We start from the raw sequence: 16,185 nt of genomic DNA on the forward strand, positions 1-16,185 counted from the left end.
TTATTAAATTAAAGTAAGTTTTCGTTCTTGCTCAAGTGGGGATTGATTCTGGTGTCAGAGGTTTATGAAGCATCTTTGGTGTGTCAGGAAGTTTCCATATTTTTTCATATCTCAGTTCATCTCTGTCTCAATGTCAACAAGATGTTTACTTAATATGGCATATATACGCTACATTTTATCTTCTGGTTATTGGTATGTATAAAACTCAGACAGAACTAAGCAGATGTTGGCTTGCTTAGTCAGATGCAGGTAACGTTTAAAGCTTGTATGAAACGTTTGTATTGTTATAAAAAAATTGTCTGAATTATAAGTACGATGAGTCAAATGGAGCATACAGTAACCATCCAAAGGGGACACCCTTTGCTGTTTCATTACTGTATTCAATCGACCAGTGTAACATATCTGGAACAAATAGACTCTTTTAGAGGAGAAATGATGAAGAGATAGGGATGAAAGGAGAGAGACAGCGGAAAAATGAGACCAAAAGAGATGGAACGAGATACTTTCTGACTGCTGCAGTGATCCAGGATCTGTGGGTGCATTTATTTACCCATTAATAGTCATGTTGATGATGACATAGAGGGGTATGGTAGCATGTTTGTTTGATCAATCTGAAAGTTCCTCATAATATGTCATAACTGATGAGTGTTTGTATTAAACTACACTACCATGCAAAAGTTTAAGGCCCGGGCAATTGTAATATTTGTTAAGTCTCTATACTCACCAAGGCTGCATTTATTTATTAAAAGACAGTAAAAACAGTAATATTTTGAAATGTTGTTACAATTCAAAATTACTGTTTCCTATTTTAATTTATTTGAAAATGTCATTTAGAAATCCTTTTTAGATTTAGAAATTGTGATCCTTTTTTATTGACAATTTTTAAATTTTCTTTTTGATTCATTGAAAACTCCTGAAAAGCATTTATTTTAACTAGAAAAGTGTCTGAATAAAAAATATTAATACTTTTAAAATAATACTTTGTAATAATACATGTTTCTTATATATAAATTTGTAGCGGGACCTTTTGACCCTTGTTCAGGTGTTGTCAGTGTTGTCAAATTTATTTTCAGAAAATGACACATACAAATATTAATTGTTACTGGAAACATTTGTTTTATTTCAAAGAATGTGTCTTAATTATTTTATGGCGGTCCTTGTGTAGTAAAGCACACTGGAAGACCAACGACTTTGACTAATGCGTCTTTGTTTAGCTTCACAATATGTATGAATGCTTATCTCAGACTTATAGTTGTTCACTGACAGCAGTGAGTCATTTGCAGTAAATCATTGTCATGAAATTGTGTCAGTAATTGCCTTTTTTCCAAGGCAGCTCCCACTAGCTCAGACTAGTCTGCCTTGTGGGCTTGTCTTTAATTAACTCTATCGTGGAAATCACGACATACAGTAGCTTGTCATTAAAAGCCAGCCCAAAATTTGGGGTCAGTTTCACATAACTAGTTTTCATTGTATAGTTTGGAATTGCATAGAACTGTGCAGCATCTGTTAGTTATTTACAATGCAGTATTGTATTTAATCTAAACAGATTTCATTTCAGAAAAATGAGAAATGCATTTCTGCGTGTTTATTTAGAAAAACCTTAAGTACAGACAGTGCAGACAGTTGATTTATCTTCTTATATTAATAGTACAATCAATAATGCACATCTGTCTTGCTGCTTGCCTTTTAGATAGTATCTATATCTCGCTTTCTGTTCAAAGCATCTGTGCTGTTTGTAATAGAGTCTGTCTGCGGCTGATAGTCTCGTGAAGGCCACGAGTCCTGGAGGTGATATTTCCTCTCGAGGACTGACTTGCTGTATTTGTTCTCATTTCGTCTTATCTGGCTACATTTCTCCTTTATTCTAATGAATATTAAACAGAATGTGAAAGACCACACTGCACTATTTGCCTTTGGGCTCCCAACTCAATTCCTTGGAGAGCTTTGCCACAATTTACTTGCAAATCAGATTTTCTGAATGTGGAAGAGGAAAGAAATGCCATATGAAATCTTTTTAAGAGGCACCTTTACCGTATACACACCTTGTTCCTATATATCCCATGTATGTCCTATATATGTTATGTGTTAAGCATAATTGTCTGTGTGGGTATGTTTGTTTTCTATAATAGATGTTTTTGTGAACATATTTTGGTTAGCACACATTTCTGTGTATGGTTGGTCTGCTGTTCCATTCATAAAGTCGGAATTGCTATTAGAAGTCATCACTTTATTGTTAATCTTGTTAAATGGAACATGAAGAATGAGATAATTGTTAGAATTCAGCCATTGGAAACAGGTCAATGCCATTAGTTTATTAAATGTTGCCAAAAAGGAAACACTACAATGGTATTTACCCCAAACCCAGCTTAAAAGGACAGTCAACCTTACCTTCATGTCTTTCCAAACCTGTATGACTTTCTTTTTCTGCAGAACATAAAAGATATTTTGAATGTTTGAACTGTTTTTTCTATATGATGAAAGTCATTGGGGTCCAAAACGATGTTAGAAAAAAAAAACTGAGAAAAATACATGAATATATATATATATATATATATGTTCTACAAAAGAGGCTAAATGTCTTTGTTACAAACAAATAAATCCTCTTCAGTTCACTAAATGAGTAAAATGATTCACTGTTATGGATTTGTTTTTTAATCTATTTGTGGTAAACAGCAGATAGAGCTCGAAATGTTTTTCGGTCCCTCAGGAAACAGAGGAAATAGACTGCTGAGTGTTTTATGGTTACAAATGGAGGGTGTGTGTACTTGAACAGTTAATGCCCTACCGTCCTGTTTCCACTGAAATGCTCTTGATGTGACTTGATCTGAAGTGATAAGACGTTTATGATTTTTGGAAGATGCTGGGCATCTCATATCTGAGCTGTTACACTTGTATGGTTTTTACAATTAGTACAAATGAGTCAAAGTGTTTGCATTCTAGGCTATAGCTCTGTATTTCTACTGTTTTCAAAGCATTCAAGTTCAAACCCATGACCTTGGTGTTGCTGGCACTATATGCTTTACTCTTTGAGCTACATAACTTGGCAGTAAACAAAGTAAGATTGTAAGTGGTACTGTTTAAGGTTGGGTGGAAATACGGTAACTGTCGGGCTTCTTTTAAATACTCACTAAAGGGCATAGGGCATTTCTAGGTCATCTATAAATCTGCTTGTCCTAGACTGAGGAAGAAAATGAAAAGTGATGTCATAAGAGACAGAGAGAAGGACACAGTGGAAAAGAAGCCTCACGACATCAGCAGGGGTTCTAGGAGCTGATCGATTAAAACCCCTAGTTTTTCTGCCCTACCCCCATAGTCTAACCTCATTTCTCAAGATTCCCCAGTGGTGAGAGATATTGATTTTAGTCTCTGATGCAAATGATTATTGCATTGTGAGCCAGGACCACACTCCAAATGAATACCAATAAACAGCATTTTCAGTGCTACTACAGAGAGAAGGCCTAATTGATCATATACTTAAAGGGGAGCATCACTATTCCAATGCCTATTCTTAGGATTAAGGATTTAGATAAACGCATCTGCCACAAATATGGGGCCCTATAAATCTGTTTTATTTCTTCACAAATTCTCTATCTTTTTTTCTTTTGTAATTTTTCTGGATAAATGAAGAATGAGATAATTGTTAGAATTCGGCTGTTGGAAGACAGGTCAAACAGCTTGACTGTGTGAGATGCAAGTTAATTTTGCTGCTTTGCTGTCTCCGGTGATTTTCAGAGTTCTGAGTGGATCTGAAAATGTCAAACAGCAGTGGCTCTACAGAACTGGTGTTGATTCAGGCATGTACCTTTTACATCTCTCAGAGCAGAAACTGACTATAACTCTGCACCGTTTGAGATTTGAGAAAGAGCCTGTCCACTTAAATATTCTAGTACCGTATTTTCCAGACTATAAGTCACACTTTTTTTCCTAGTTTGGCTGGTCCTGCGACTTATAGTTAGGTGTGAGTTATTTATCAAAATTAAATTGACATGAACCAAGAGAAATTAACCAATAGAAAACATTTCCGTCTCCAGCCGCAAGAGGGCGCTGTATGCTGCTCAGTCTCTTGGTTCTTGGTTCTAAATAAATGCCACTAATAGTCCAGTGCGACTTATATATGTTTTTTTCCTCATCATGACTTATTTTTGGACTTATGCGACTTATACTCAGGTGCGACTTATAGTCTGAAAAATACGGTAATCAAAAAGCGGAAAAAAAAAATTTAATCATGAAATACAGTACATACAATTTAAGAATAATTTATTGAAAATTTAACAAAAATAAATGTTTAGGGCCCTATGAAATCAGTTTTATTTTTTCCTAAATTCTATGTTTTCCTTTTTAATTTTGCCAGATTTAATCACTTTTTTTTATGTAATTAAAAAAGCATGTCATTAATTAAAAAAAAAATTTTTTTAACAATAATAGGGCTTTATATTTTTTTTAGGGAAATTCTATATTGTCTCTCTAGTTTTTCTGCATTTGTGATTTAATACAAATTAACAATAAAAAAAGGGTTACTGAAAAGAATGCATTAAACATTTTAATCTAGTAAAATTCGTGTTTTAAAATATAATAAATTGAAAATGTAACAATTCCTTTTACTTTTGGCATTCAAAGTGCTGCACAACAGAGTATCACTGTTAAAATTAAAACATGCAAGATATTATTTTATTATAAATGTATTATTATTACTACTATAATAAGTCCATTATTCAGTACGATATTTATAAATTTCTGTAATAGTTTTTCCAATTAATTCAAAGTTTTATTTTGACAGTTCAGTATATATCACAAGATTCCATCATTCCATCCATGTTTTCTGCCTTACTGAAATCACAGGACTCTATGAATATAAACTTTGGTGACACATAATGATACCTCTAATCATGCATCCAGTTGAGCTTGGTAATGCTTTTTGCCTGATGAAGGATGAATTATGAATTTAGGTCTTTTGAATTGGGCCAGTAAGAAAGCCAATAACAACCACCAAGCAACTGCTCCCTTAGTCCCTGCTGAAATTAAGTCTAATTGACACTAATTGATGCATCCATCGACTTGTTTGGCAACACTCACATTTGAGCCATTGGGCCACTATTAAGAACTAACCCAATAAGAATTTGCAGCCTGCCAACAAAAAAACAGAAAATGAAAGGTGAAAATGAAGCAACAACAATAGATAATCAAGGAACTATTGTTTAAAAGAGTGTAAAATAAAACATGATGCTGTCCTCTGCAGGTCAGGTAAAGTATAACAAAGCAATCAATATTTATGTCTGTCCAATCTTGTGATCAGTGGAGTAAACTTTGTAAGGCTAGAAAGCTTGACCGTGTGAGATGCAAGTTAATTTTGCTGCTTTGCAGAGTTCTGGGTGGATCTGAAAATGTCAAACAGCAGTGGCTCTACAGAACTGGTGTGGATTCAGACATGTACCTTTTACATCTCTCAGAGCAGAAACTGCCTATAACTCTGCACAGTTTGAGATTTGAGAAAGAGCCTGTCTACTTTACCCAGGGGTCTGTGTATTGATTGTTGCTTTACTCCAGCTTTCTTGACTGAAACTTCACTCGCTGCAGTAAAAGAAACTGTGCACTTTTCAGTATATATAATTCATACACAATGTAATACCCCATGAACGTTATGATGTCAAAAACATAGTTTATGTAAATACAGCAGCAACATAACATGGGCATCAATCACTTTTTTGAATACTAGCAGGCTAAGAATGTTTTTTTTTTTTTTTTAAATCCACATCTCTTGAATATTTCAACATTGATGTCTGTCAAAAAATAACATACATAATACACTCTCATATGCTTATACACAGATTCGGGAACTTGACAGGCGAGTTTCATGAAATGTAGTTTGATCACTGTCTTCCCAGTTGTTTAATAGATTAAGGCAATAATCAAAGTTTTTACAAAATGTTACGATTTAATTACGATTTAATCAATATTTGCCGATTTTGAGCCATATCATTTATATATTCAATTTAATAAATATATACCTATTATATGTGAGAATCAAATGATTTGCATCTGCTTTACTTAAATACAATTGTCCATGCCAACATTTAAAACCATCCATTTTCATAGCCGTTTATTTCTGTTCAAGTACATTTTTAACTTTTTGTTTTTATGCTCTATGAGACATCGTTCAGTGGACCCTTACCTTTCTAACTAAACCGGGATTTACAGCTGTGGATGTGTTTATGACTCGTTATTACGACGGATCTGGTGTGTACTGCGTTTTGATTCTTCATGTTTTGATATGTAGTGCTTACACAAATTTAGCAAATGCATTCTTTATAAGCTGTCCATTGAAAAGCGATCTTTCGTTGATGCTTGAAGCTTAGATCTTTATAATGATAAATAGTTTGTCAAGATTTATTTTTTTCCCATTTAATTTAATCTATTCATAAACATTGACATGTGCAAACAAAGAGAAGCTCAGTGCATTGGCGTCCAGGTGTGGGTTCATTGATTTTAAATTTATTTGAGGTAAACAAACCTCATTGTAGACAGAATATTAGACATCAGAGGAGTATGATTATATCAGTATAATCCTCCACTAAATCAAATTTCCCCACCACCACTTTATTTCCATGCCAGCATGTTTAAATGCATTCTCAGCCATCCCTTACACCCTGTTTAGAAGATGCCCAGTGGCACAGTTTCCTGTCCTTTAGTGTTTGTGTGTTCAGGTGGTCGTGGCCCATGGCTAATTAAATGGACCCCTGCCCTGTCTCCATTCCCTTCCCAGCATGTATGTAGGACGCTCGCTCTCTATGGATGGCTAATAAGTGACTTTGTTCTAAGATGCTTGAGGCAGAGGACTGGAATACAGTCTCTCTATACGGGGCAATTTACTGCCCTAAAATACTCCAGACCTGGCATAGTCATGTCCCACGGCACACCAAAAAGAGACAAAGAAGAAGAGACAGCGAGAGCTATCATTTTCACCGTGATGAATGGACTTGTTTTCTGTGCCTCGTTGAGGTGCAGTACATTTATTGTTGACTATTTCATGCTGTATTAGTGTGACGAGGTATGCATTTATCATTGAAGTGAACCGCCATTCAAGTTGCAGATCATTCTGTGCGCAGTGCTGTGCATTAAATGCTTACTCAGAATAAGCTATTTAAGTGGCTCTGTTCAACTAAAGATGAAGCTGTTTTCACCGTCTGTTTAGGTGCTGTGAATTTCAATTTCAAACAGAATCGAATCTCTTTCAACAAGGTGTAATGAAAAGCCTCTTTTCTTGCTCCAGGCTCCTAATTCCCAAGCATCTTCTGCCCCAAAGGTGATTTTGAGTAGACAGTATTCTGTTATTCAGCTGAACCTGTGTTGCAGTGAATAAGACGTGCTGCATTGCTGCAGATGTGTGTAGCTGAAGAACTGTTTAATATATCCTCCCCTCTTTGTCTTTATAAACACACTTAGCAGGAAGTGGCAGTTTAGGTAGTGTGTCAGTAATGATGTGCAATATAAATAGCTAGAATCTAAAAGCTATGTAGTATATAAACATGTACTGTAATGTTCTTGCTAAAAAGACCAATGTTTTAGATGCTTTATTAGGAGTAGATAAATATTGTTGGCTTTTGGTAAAATAAAAACATACTTTTATATAAAATCCCTTTTTATATCATAAGTTTTATGTAATGTTGTTCAACATTTTCTAAAGGTTCAATAAAGATTGTATTGTTTGGATTTTCTCATTGCTGAGGAAAGCATTCTAGTCAAGCTCCACCCTGGATTTCGAAGCCTCCTGAGACTCTGAGAACAGCCCTGGTTCTGCTGTTTATCTTCACGCATTGCTGAAACCTGAAAATGGACCCTGGAGGTACCTGATAAAAAATACAACAACAGGAAATGACCTCGCGTATGGGATGAAAACCCCACCAAAACTCAACAAGCTCCAGGTGTAGCATCACACAGGTTGTGTTGTGTTCATTACTCATAATGTTGGCCAGTCCTGATGCCAGTTGTTGTCTCAATTCCTCTGGCTCTGTATTTAGCATACATTTTGTGTTGAGGTCATAAAAAATGGATAATGTGTAATTTTTTTTTTTTCAATCAATGTATATTAGCTCTGCATAATTAAAATGTATTTCATTTTAATGATTTTATGTATATTATTTGTTTATATTGTTTAGTAATCCAATTCTATTTCAACCACAGCTTATTTTGATGTTTTAATGGTTGATATTTAATTATTAACCATTAATTATGAATTCTTAATATTATTAATAATATTTGTTATTATTATTTGTATTATTATTAATTATAATCATTATTATTATTATTTGTTTATTAAATATTTTTAGTTTAGTTTAAATATTTATAAATGGCATTTATTTTAAACAGTATGTTGTTGTCATTAGACTACACTTCTTTATTCCCTGTACTGTATGTGTTTCATCAATGGTCCAGAATAAATAAATAATTAAAATAAATAGATAATAAATAGTTAAGGATTAATTTATAGTTTCATCTCTGAAATTTCAGACAGTTTGACTTCCATTCTTTGTGTATAAAGTGCATGTTAAATATAAGTTCAAACATACAGAAACAGAAAAATCTGTGTCATTTTCTTGGCAGATTTGATTTAGCAAAATCAACACCCACATACTCTACAACTTACCTGCATTATATTGAATGTACAGTATAACTACTAAATGCATCAGTCAAAATGAATGTAATGAGCTGGCTTCTGCTTAGGGGTAACATACTTTCGACTTTCACTTATATCTTTGCATAAAACTTTGTTTTGGCCATATGTGCTTATGTCAGGGTTCAAATCAGTGTGTGATTTATGTTAGGACTCATTTTTGCTTACATAATCTTTGGTGGAGTCGTGAGGAGCTTTGTTAGGAGTGTGGAGAAATTTGTTGCCAATTATTTTCTCTCTTTCCAAGGTTTCTTGTATGCGGTTAAATATTGCCAACATACTTGGATCAATCAATTTTACTGTTATATATAGTAATTTAGCAATATCTTGCTAAATGAACTGATACCATAGCATATCGCTGATGCAAGATGAATATTAACCACCAATACCCATGAATGAAGGAGATAGATAATGCAAGGTTTGACTGCAGCCCACCCAGTTATAGGAATAACAAGGATGTTCTGGGTTGTGCTGGCAGCGGTACAGAACAGACTCCTGCCCTGCTGTCACAGACACGCAGACGCTGTCTGGAACAAATCACTGACAGGGCGAACTGATGTCTGCTCTGAGCGCACTCGTTCTCTTTTTCCTTTCTGTTTCCTATACACACGTATGTTCATGTGAAAGAGGTGAATTCACATAAATGTTTGCACAGTATGGTGTTTAATGTTATCGCAGCTGTTGCTGTTGACACTTGTGCTTTCAGGTACAGTACATCCTGTTGTTGCAGCCAATGTATAACGTACTATCTGCCCGCAGACACAGTTACAGTGATGCTTGCAATATGCAGGAGATATTAAGATGTGTAAGAATTATATTTTAGTTTTGTCTGCTATTTAATTTCATTTTTTTATCAATTTTAGAGACTGGTTATTCAGTGGGCATCGTAGAGTGACTGCCTGTTCTAAACAACAGAAACCAGATGGAGAAAGTCGGCATTATGGACACACTTCCTCCACAAACCATCTGCCACATTATACAGCAAAGACCCAGTCTGTGGTCACGGCAATGTCCGATACTTGAGTCTCTACATCTCTCTCTCTTATTCTCTCTCAGAGCGCAGCTGGGAGGCAGAGCACCTTCAGCAGGGATTCTGGGACATTCACAGGCCCTTATTTTAAATCACAATGAGAGCTTATTCACACTTCTGTCACTGAATTAATCAAAGCAGTCTATCCATTTGCTTTTGCGCCTTCTCTCCAGAGTTCAGTAATCAAAAGGAAAGAAAAAAAAAGTGTTAAAGAGATAGTACACCCAAAAATGATTTAAAGGACTTATATTGACTAGTCTTCAGAACCCATGTAGTATGGTTTGCTAAGAAAGAAAAAACTGAACTGTTGGCCATTATTCATTATTAATGTAATGGCAGTGGCTTGTTAACCTCTGAAACCGGATTATTAAATAGAATTTGAGAATTGGATTCAAATATATACTGCAAAGTGCATCGTAAATCAAGTTCCTGAAATTAATAAAAAATGTATGTACAAGTAGCAATATCGTCATTGTTCATGTTCATGAAGTGGGCAAATATGATGAATGTCCTGTGGTCACCACAGACAATACACTCTTATCCACTATAAGCACTAAAGAAAAAATACATGGATAATATCTGCTTATAAATCTAAACAGTTTCTGTTAATATGATAAATAACACTCATTCATTTTTTGGACCATTACGATTTTTTGCATACTGACATTTTCATCACACATAAAAACTGAATTCTCATTACTTTCATAAATTTTATTTTATTTTATTTTTATAAAATATATTGTTTTGCTTTATTTAGAAATAGTGTAAACATCTTTACATATAAATCCATTTTTACATTTACCCAAACAAAATTTTTGTTTTGAAGTATTGTATTTGTTGAAATCTTTCTTTCTTAAGTTACATTAGTCATATGACTGAAATTGCTTCAGTGCTTAGAAAACCATTCCAGTATTTGACATTCAGCAATTTTTTTATCACCTTCACTCTTCAGTCAGATTTGCTGTAAGGTGCCATCTACCAGTACTCCCAATTGTTTTTTGCCCACATCCATATACACATCTCTTCCACTTTTTAGTGCATCTTTATTTGATTTTCTCTTCAGAAGGGAGGTCTCTTCTGGTACTCATCCCAGTTATATGTCTCTCATAATGGCTCAGGTATTGTGATCATCTCAAAGACACCTGCACCAGCAGATTATGATCTGTTATTATTGCTTTACTGACTTATTGCTTAAAATGGACCATAATGCACGTGTGTGTGTAGTTTCACTAAAACATACTGATTAGCCTTGTGATAACTTTTCAGAACAGGTCAGACTGTTAACCCTAGCTCATTCCTCCTTCCTGTGTACCATCTACTGTCACCTTCCAATCAAGACAGGATGCTTAAATCATGAAACGCCAGATCTGCATGGCGTGAAAACCTGTGTCATGGGAATCGGAACAGTGTTTCTATTGATCCGAGTGATCAGCTGAAATATTAGCTTAGTTACCCTGAAGTGCAGCACTTTGTATACTGTATATGGCACCTAAACACACCTTGTTGTTGTTGAATTTTTCATGCTGAGAGCTCAATCAAATCTGAGCAGGATCAAATCTGTTGTACCACAATGCCATGTCACTTTCTGTGACATCGAATCATATGGATTTTGTTCGTTTGCTGTCATTTAGCATATTAGTCTATTCATGTGAGTCAATTATTTGCTCTTGACACTTGCTGATGGCACATATCCATCAGTGTGTTCATTTCTTAATCTGTTAAAACCAAGTGGCAACCTTTTGTCTCTCATGTGAAACCAACATGTAAGTGACTAAAACAAAGGTGCAGTTCTTCGACTGGCTGCTAGAGGCTGGCGAGTCAGTGCAAAAGCCTCCCCATGTTAAAATGGCCAACTTTACAGCAGAAAAAAATGTGTTTACAGCCTGGTACAAAAAGTGGTTTTGGTCTATATAGCAAATTTTTGCCCTTCATAACAACTGTGAGGGAGGTGAATTTTTTTAATAAACTCATCTGTTTAAATTATATTAAGCCTTAAAGTTCTGCATAATAAAGGGTGTGGCCACTTGAGTGACAGGTGGATTGCTGCTGCTGTCACCAATGTTGCACAAGGTGGGCGTGGTTTCAGCAACCAGCTCCCGCCTCTTTGCCCATTTTTGATTATCCGGTTGTGATGCACTGCCAAGTTGGCGACGGTCGGCTCCACCCACTTAAACTTCAAAAACACTCTTCAGAAACCTACAAGTGATGTCACAGACGCTATGTCCATGTTTTTATACAGTCTATGGTTAAAACATGCAGAGACCCCAAAAACCTGTCAGCATTTACTCACTCTCGAGTTGTTTTTATCCCATAAGAGTTTATATCTTCTGTTGAACACAAAAGAAAATATTTTGAATAATGTTGGTAACCAAACAGTTGCCAAAAAAAAAAAAATCTTTGGAAGTCAATGGCTACCATTAGCTGTTTGGTGGTATAGTAGTGTGCTGTTGTGATCACAGCCATGATATTCTTAAAGTGAATACCCCTTTTTCTCTCTGACATTCATTTACAGGCATTTGGTCAGGCGTACACCAACCAACGTAAAGTCGCTGAGGATGGTGAGACAAACGAAGAGACGCTGCTGCAGGAATCTGCCTCCAAAGAGGCCTATTACATGGGACGTCTGGTGGACCTTCAAACCCAGCTCAATGTGAGCAGCTCTGTGGCCTCCAATGCCCAAGCAGAGGCCGAACGTCTCAATGCTCTAGTGCAGGAACTCAGAGAGGTGAGTTGTGTATTTTCTTTTACTTTTGAAACTGCTGTCACATTACATATCCAAATATATATATCTCAAAATAATAAATTTTACTAGACTATGAAACTTCATCTTGGGTCAAAAGGTCATTTTGAGGGCAGTCAGGCTGTGTGTGTAGTGTGTCAGCAGTCATTGGAGGCAGAGGGTGGTGTCAGGGTCAGAGACTGTCGCCATAGTGCATTGTGGGGGGCAAATCCATGGCTAAGCTGGGGCATAAGAGAAATGCCCTGAGGTCGGCACAAAGACACTGTACACACACACGGCCACTGCAGCCCTTTGAGACAGGGAATTTCACTAAGAATTTCACACTGGGGTCACATACAGTACCTCACATTTCAAATAGCTTAATTACTACAGTAAATCCAGGTATTCTGACAGTCTGGATTACAAATATTAGCATTTTTATTCAAATAATCAAATAATAAACAATGAAATGGCATGCTGATTTTATTGTGCAAATGTTTATAGAATGTTTACACTGGCTGCATTTTTACCCCACATTGTTAGATGCATTTTTTTTTAATTATCAAGACAAATCATATAGCAAGTAATTATTAAGATTATTAAAGAGTTATTATAGTTAAGTAAAACTAAAGCTGAAACCATGACTAACAATTTTGTTCAATTTTTGTTCTTTAAATAAAATAAATGGGGGAAAAAATCATTAATTTGGGTTGTTGTCGTTTTTTTTTTTTTTCGGTTTGATTTATTATTTTTATTTAGTTAAACTGGATGTGCTAAATTTGATCAATCTAAAATATGAAAAATTGCTTAAAACTATGGACATAGTAGAAAAAATTATAATAATTCAAAGCCTCAGTTCAAATTATAATATTATTTCACAGTAATACTAAAATAACACTGAGAATGTGGTGTGTGCCAGAAAGTTTAGGCCAGTAAGATGTATTCATAACTGGTGTTCAGCATTTTTAATTTTATTTAAATAACAGCTTTTTAACAACTGTACAGGAACATTGTGAGTAAACAATTCATAGACTGACTTCTTTGGGACTTCCAGGATAGGTCTGTTTATTTTCATTATTTTTGCAATACTATTTGATGCCACTAGTGCAATTTTGGCATTTGTGTACTTCATAATACAGGTGAAGCATTTCAGCATTGTAACCAGCTTTACTGTAGCGGATTTTGGCATGGCACGTACTAGGTTTGCTCCAGTACTGTGGGCTACTGCACTGCTCCTGACCCCTGATTGTGTGAAGCCCATGATTACCACTGCTACAATAGAGCTGTACTATGTGATAATTGGTCAGTAATCCCCTGGAGTTCATGCCCAGCTCATTTGAACTGGCACGGCAGCGCTTGGAATATGCAATGAGACATCACATCCTCTGGGAGAGCTGTGGTATTGTGTACAGTAATCAATATCTCTGCTCAACGGAAGGTCATCTGCCAGGGTGTGCAAATTATCTCACGACATAACAGTGATTGATCCTCTTAGTCCCGTTATGGTGGATTTGTTGGCGACAGCTTTAGTTCAATTTGGATGGATTTTGTTGTAGCTTCAGTGCATGTCTAGACAAGACACAGTTTATTTTTTAATAGACACTACGTTATAAACACTAGGTTATATATTTAATCCCACATTTTTAGTAGTCCATGAAGAATCTTTGGGTGTGATATGTCACAGTTTATTTTATTTTGCTATTCTTACTTACATAAATGAAATATAGTCTCTTGCACTCACTAGTAAAAAAAATATTTCTGGTGTCTGAATAAGTTTTGGTTTATATATATATATATATATATATATATCAATTTTAGTTTAGTTTTAAAGCTCACCAAGACTGCATTTATTTGATCATAAATACTGTAAAAACAGTAATATTGTCCTGCTGCAAAATGAAATCAGCATCTCCTTAAAGCTTGTCAGCAAATGGAAACATAAAGTGCTCCAAAAACTCCTGGTAGACGGCTGCATTGACTTTGGACTTGATAAAACACAATGGACCAACACCAGCAGACGCCACGGCACCCAAATCATCTTTGACTTCAGAAACTTCACTCTGGACTTTGGATTCTGTGCCTCTCCAGTCTTCCTCCAGACTCCAGACCTTGATTTCCAAATGAAATGCTAAATTTACATCTGAAAAGAAGACAGTGGACCACTGAGCAACAGTCCAGTTATTTTTCTCCTTACCCCAGGTGAAATGCTTCTGATGGTTTTTCCAGGTTCAAGAGTGGCTTGGTTTTAGGAATGTGACAGCTGTAGCCCTTTTCCTGAAGACGTCTGAGCGTGATGACTCTTGATGCGCTGACTCCGACTTCAGTCCACTCCTTGAGAAGCTCTCCCAAGTTCTTGAATCGGCCTTCTCTGACAATATTCCCAAGGCTGTAGTCATCCCTGTTGCTTGTGAACCTTTTTTTTACCACACTTTTTCCTTCCAGTCAACTTTCTATTAATATATTTTGATACAGCACTCAGTGAACAGCCAGGACCTTTCAGCAATGTGTTTGTGTGCAATGAATCTAGATTATAAGTAAGTTTGCTTTTTTTAATTAAATTACAAAAAATAAAGACCTTTTCCATGATATTCAAATTTTTTGAGATGCAACTGTAAATTATTAATTTCTTTTAGAAAAAAAAAACTTTACTGACCCCAAACTTTTAGTGTAAATAACTCTAAATAAAACATGTGGTTTTGAGATTATTAAAATATGCTGCGCGTTACACATTTGTCTTACAGCCCAGTCAGCATCTAGGTTTCTCCCAAGGTTGGCTCTGTTCCCATGTCTGTTCCACACCTTTGACTCTTCATCAGCAGTTCTGCCCAGTTTGTGCAACGGTGGGGGGTTTTCTCTCTTAGCTATTGTGATTTTCCAGTAATCTGGTCTTGAAGAATGGTTTAAGGATTCCAGAGTTTTACTACATTGTGAATGCTGGTACAAATAGTTGTACAAGGCATAATGATTGAAGATCAGGGCTAGTACCTTGGTAGAAAGTCATGAAGAGGTACCTTTTGGCCTCTTATTGTGACTCACTTTTATATAGATTAATGCTACATTATTAGACTGATTATGATATATTCAACATTTTGTCATCTTGCATCTAACATTCTGTTTCAGCTGTTAAAAAGCCTTTGTCTCTGCTTTCCCATATAGATTGAACTGTGAGGAAGAAAGTGCTGACTTGAGGGTTTTCTCTAACGGAAAGCAATTTGTTACCCAGCATTCCTGTCAGCTCAAGTGTTGACATGCTCAGTATCATCTTAGACTCTGACTCACAAGAGATACAAAGCTATTATATGTAAGGCTAATGGATTTTTATAGATTCCTTACAAAGATTCATCATGACAATCACACATAACACCAATATAATGACAAACAAGAGGCTTTTAATAGATATGTAGGGTTTACTGCTGATTATTTTATTTTATTGTATTATTTTGTTTTAATTTTTTTTTCTATACATAGGGTTGCTGCTATTTTTTTCTATTATTACCATCTTCTTTTTAGACCAGTCCATTAGTCATAAAATTCTTTGCATGTTTATCACAGATACAGAGATGGAGTTTTGATTTAACCAAGCTAAATCATTGCTAAAAAATTGGTTGAACTAGCTAAAAACCTTCTTTGCCTCTTTGGAGAAGACAAACTCTTCAAACCATGCTGTCCAGTACATTGATGCTGTTCTTGCCTCTTTAACAAGCGGATTTTGTCCATCATTCTTTGTTCTGAAATTGGGTAATGGATAATGTATTTTTCTGTTGTCCT

General features: G+C 35.5%; 1 protein-coding gene across 4 annotated transcripts in view; it reads left to right on the forward strand.

Annotated features, from left to right (window-relative positions):
* Positions 1-16,185, forward strand: part of bicd1a (bicaudal D homolog 1a) — a 30,178-nt gene that overhangs the window by 1,087 nt on the left and 12,906 nt on the right. For all 4 annotated transcript variants that reach the window (XM_052581558.1, XM_052581561.1, XM_052581559.1 and 1 more), the window contains exon 2: positions 12,211-12,423. In XM_052581558.1, the coding sequence (XP_052437518.1) occupies positions 12,211-12,423 (213 nt within the window). The remainder of the gene's footprint in view (positions 1-12,210; positions 12,424-16,185) is intronic.

Source organism: Carassius gibelio, chromosome B18, assembly GCF_023724105.1.
Source record: "Carassius gibelio isolate Cgi1373 ecotype wild population from Czech Republic chromosome B18, carGib1.2-hapl.c, whole genome shotgun sequence".
NCBI lineage: Eukaryota > Metazoa > Chordata > Actinopteri > Cypriniformes > Cyprinidae > Carassius > Carassius gibelio.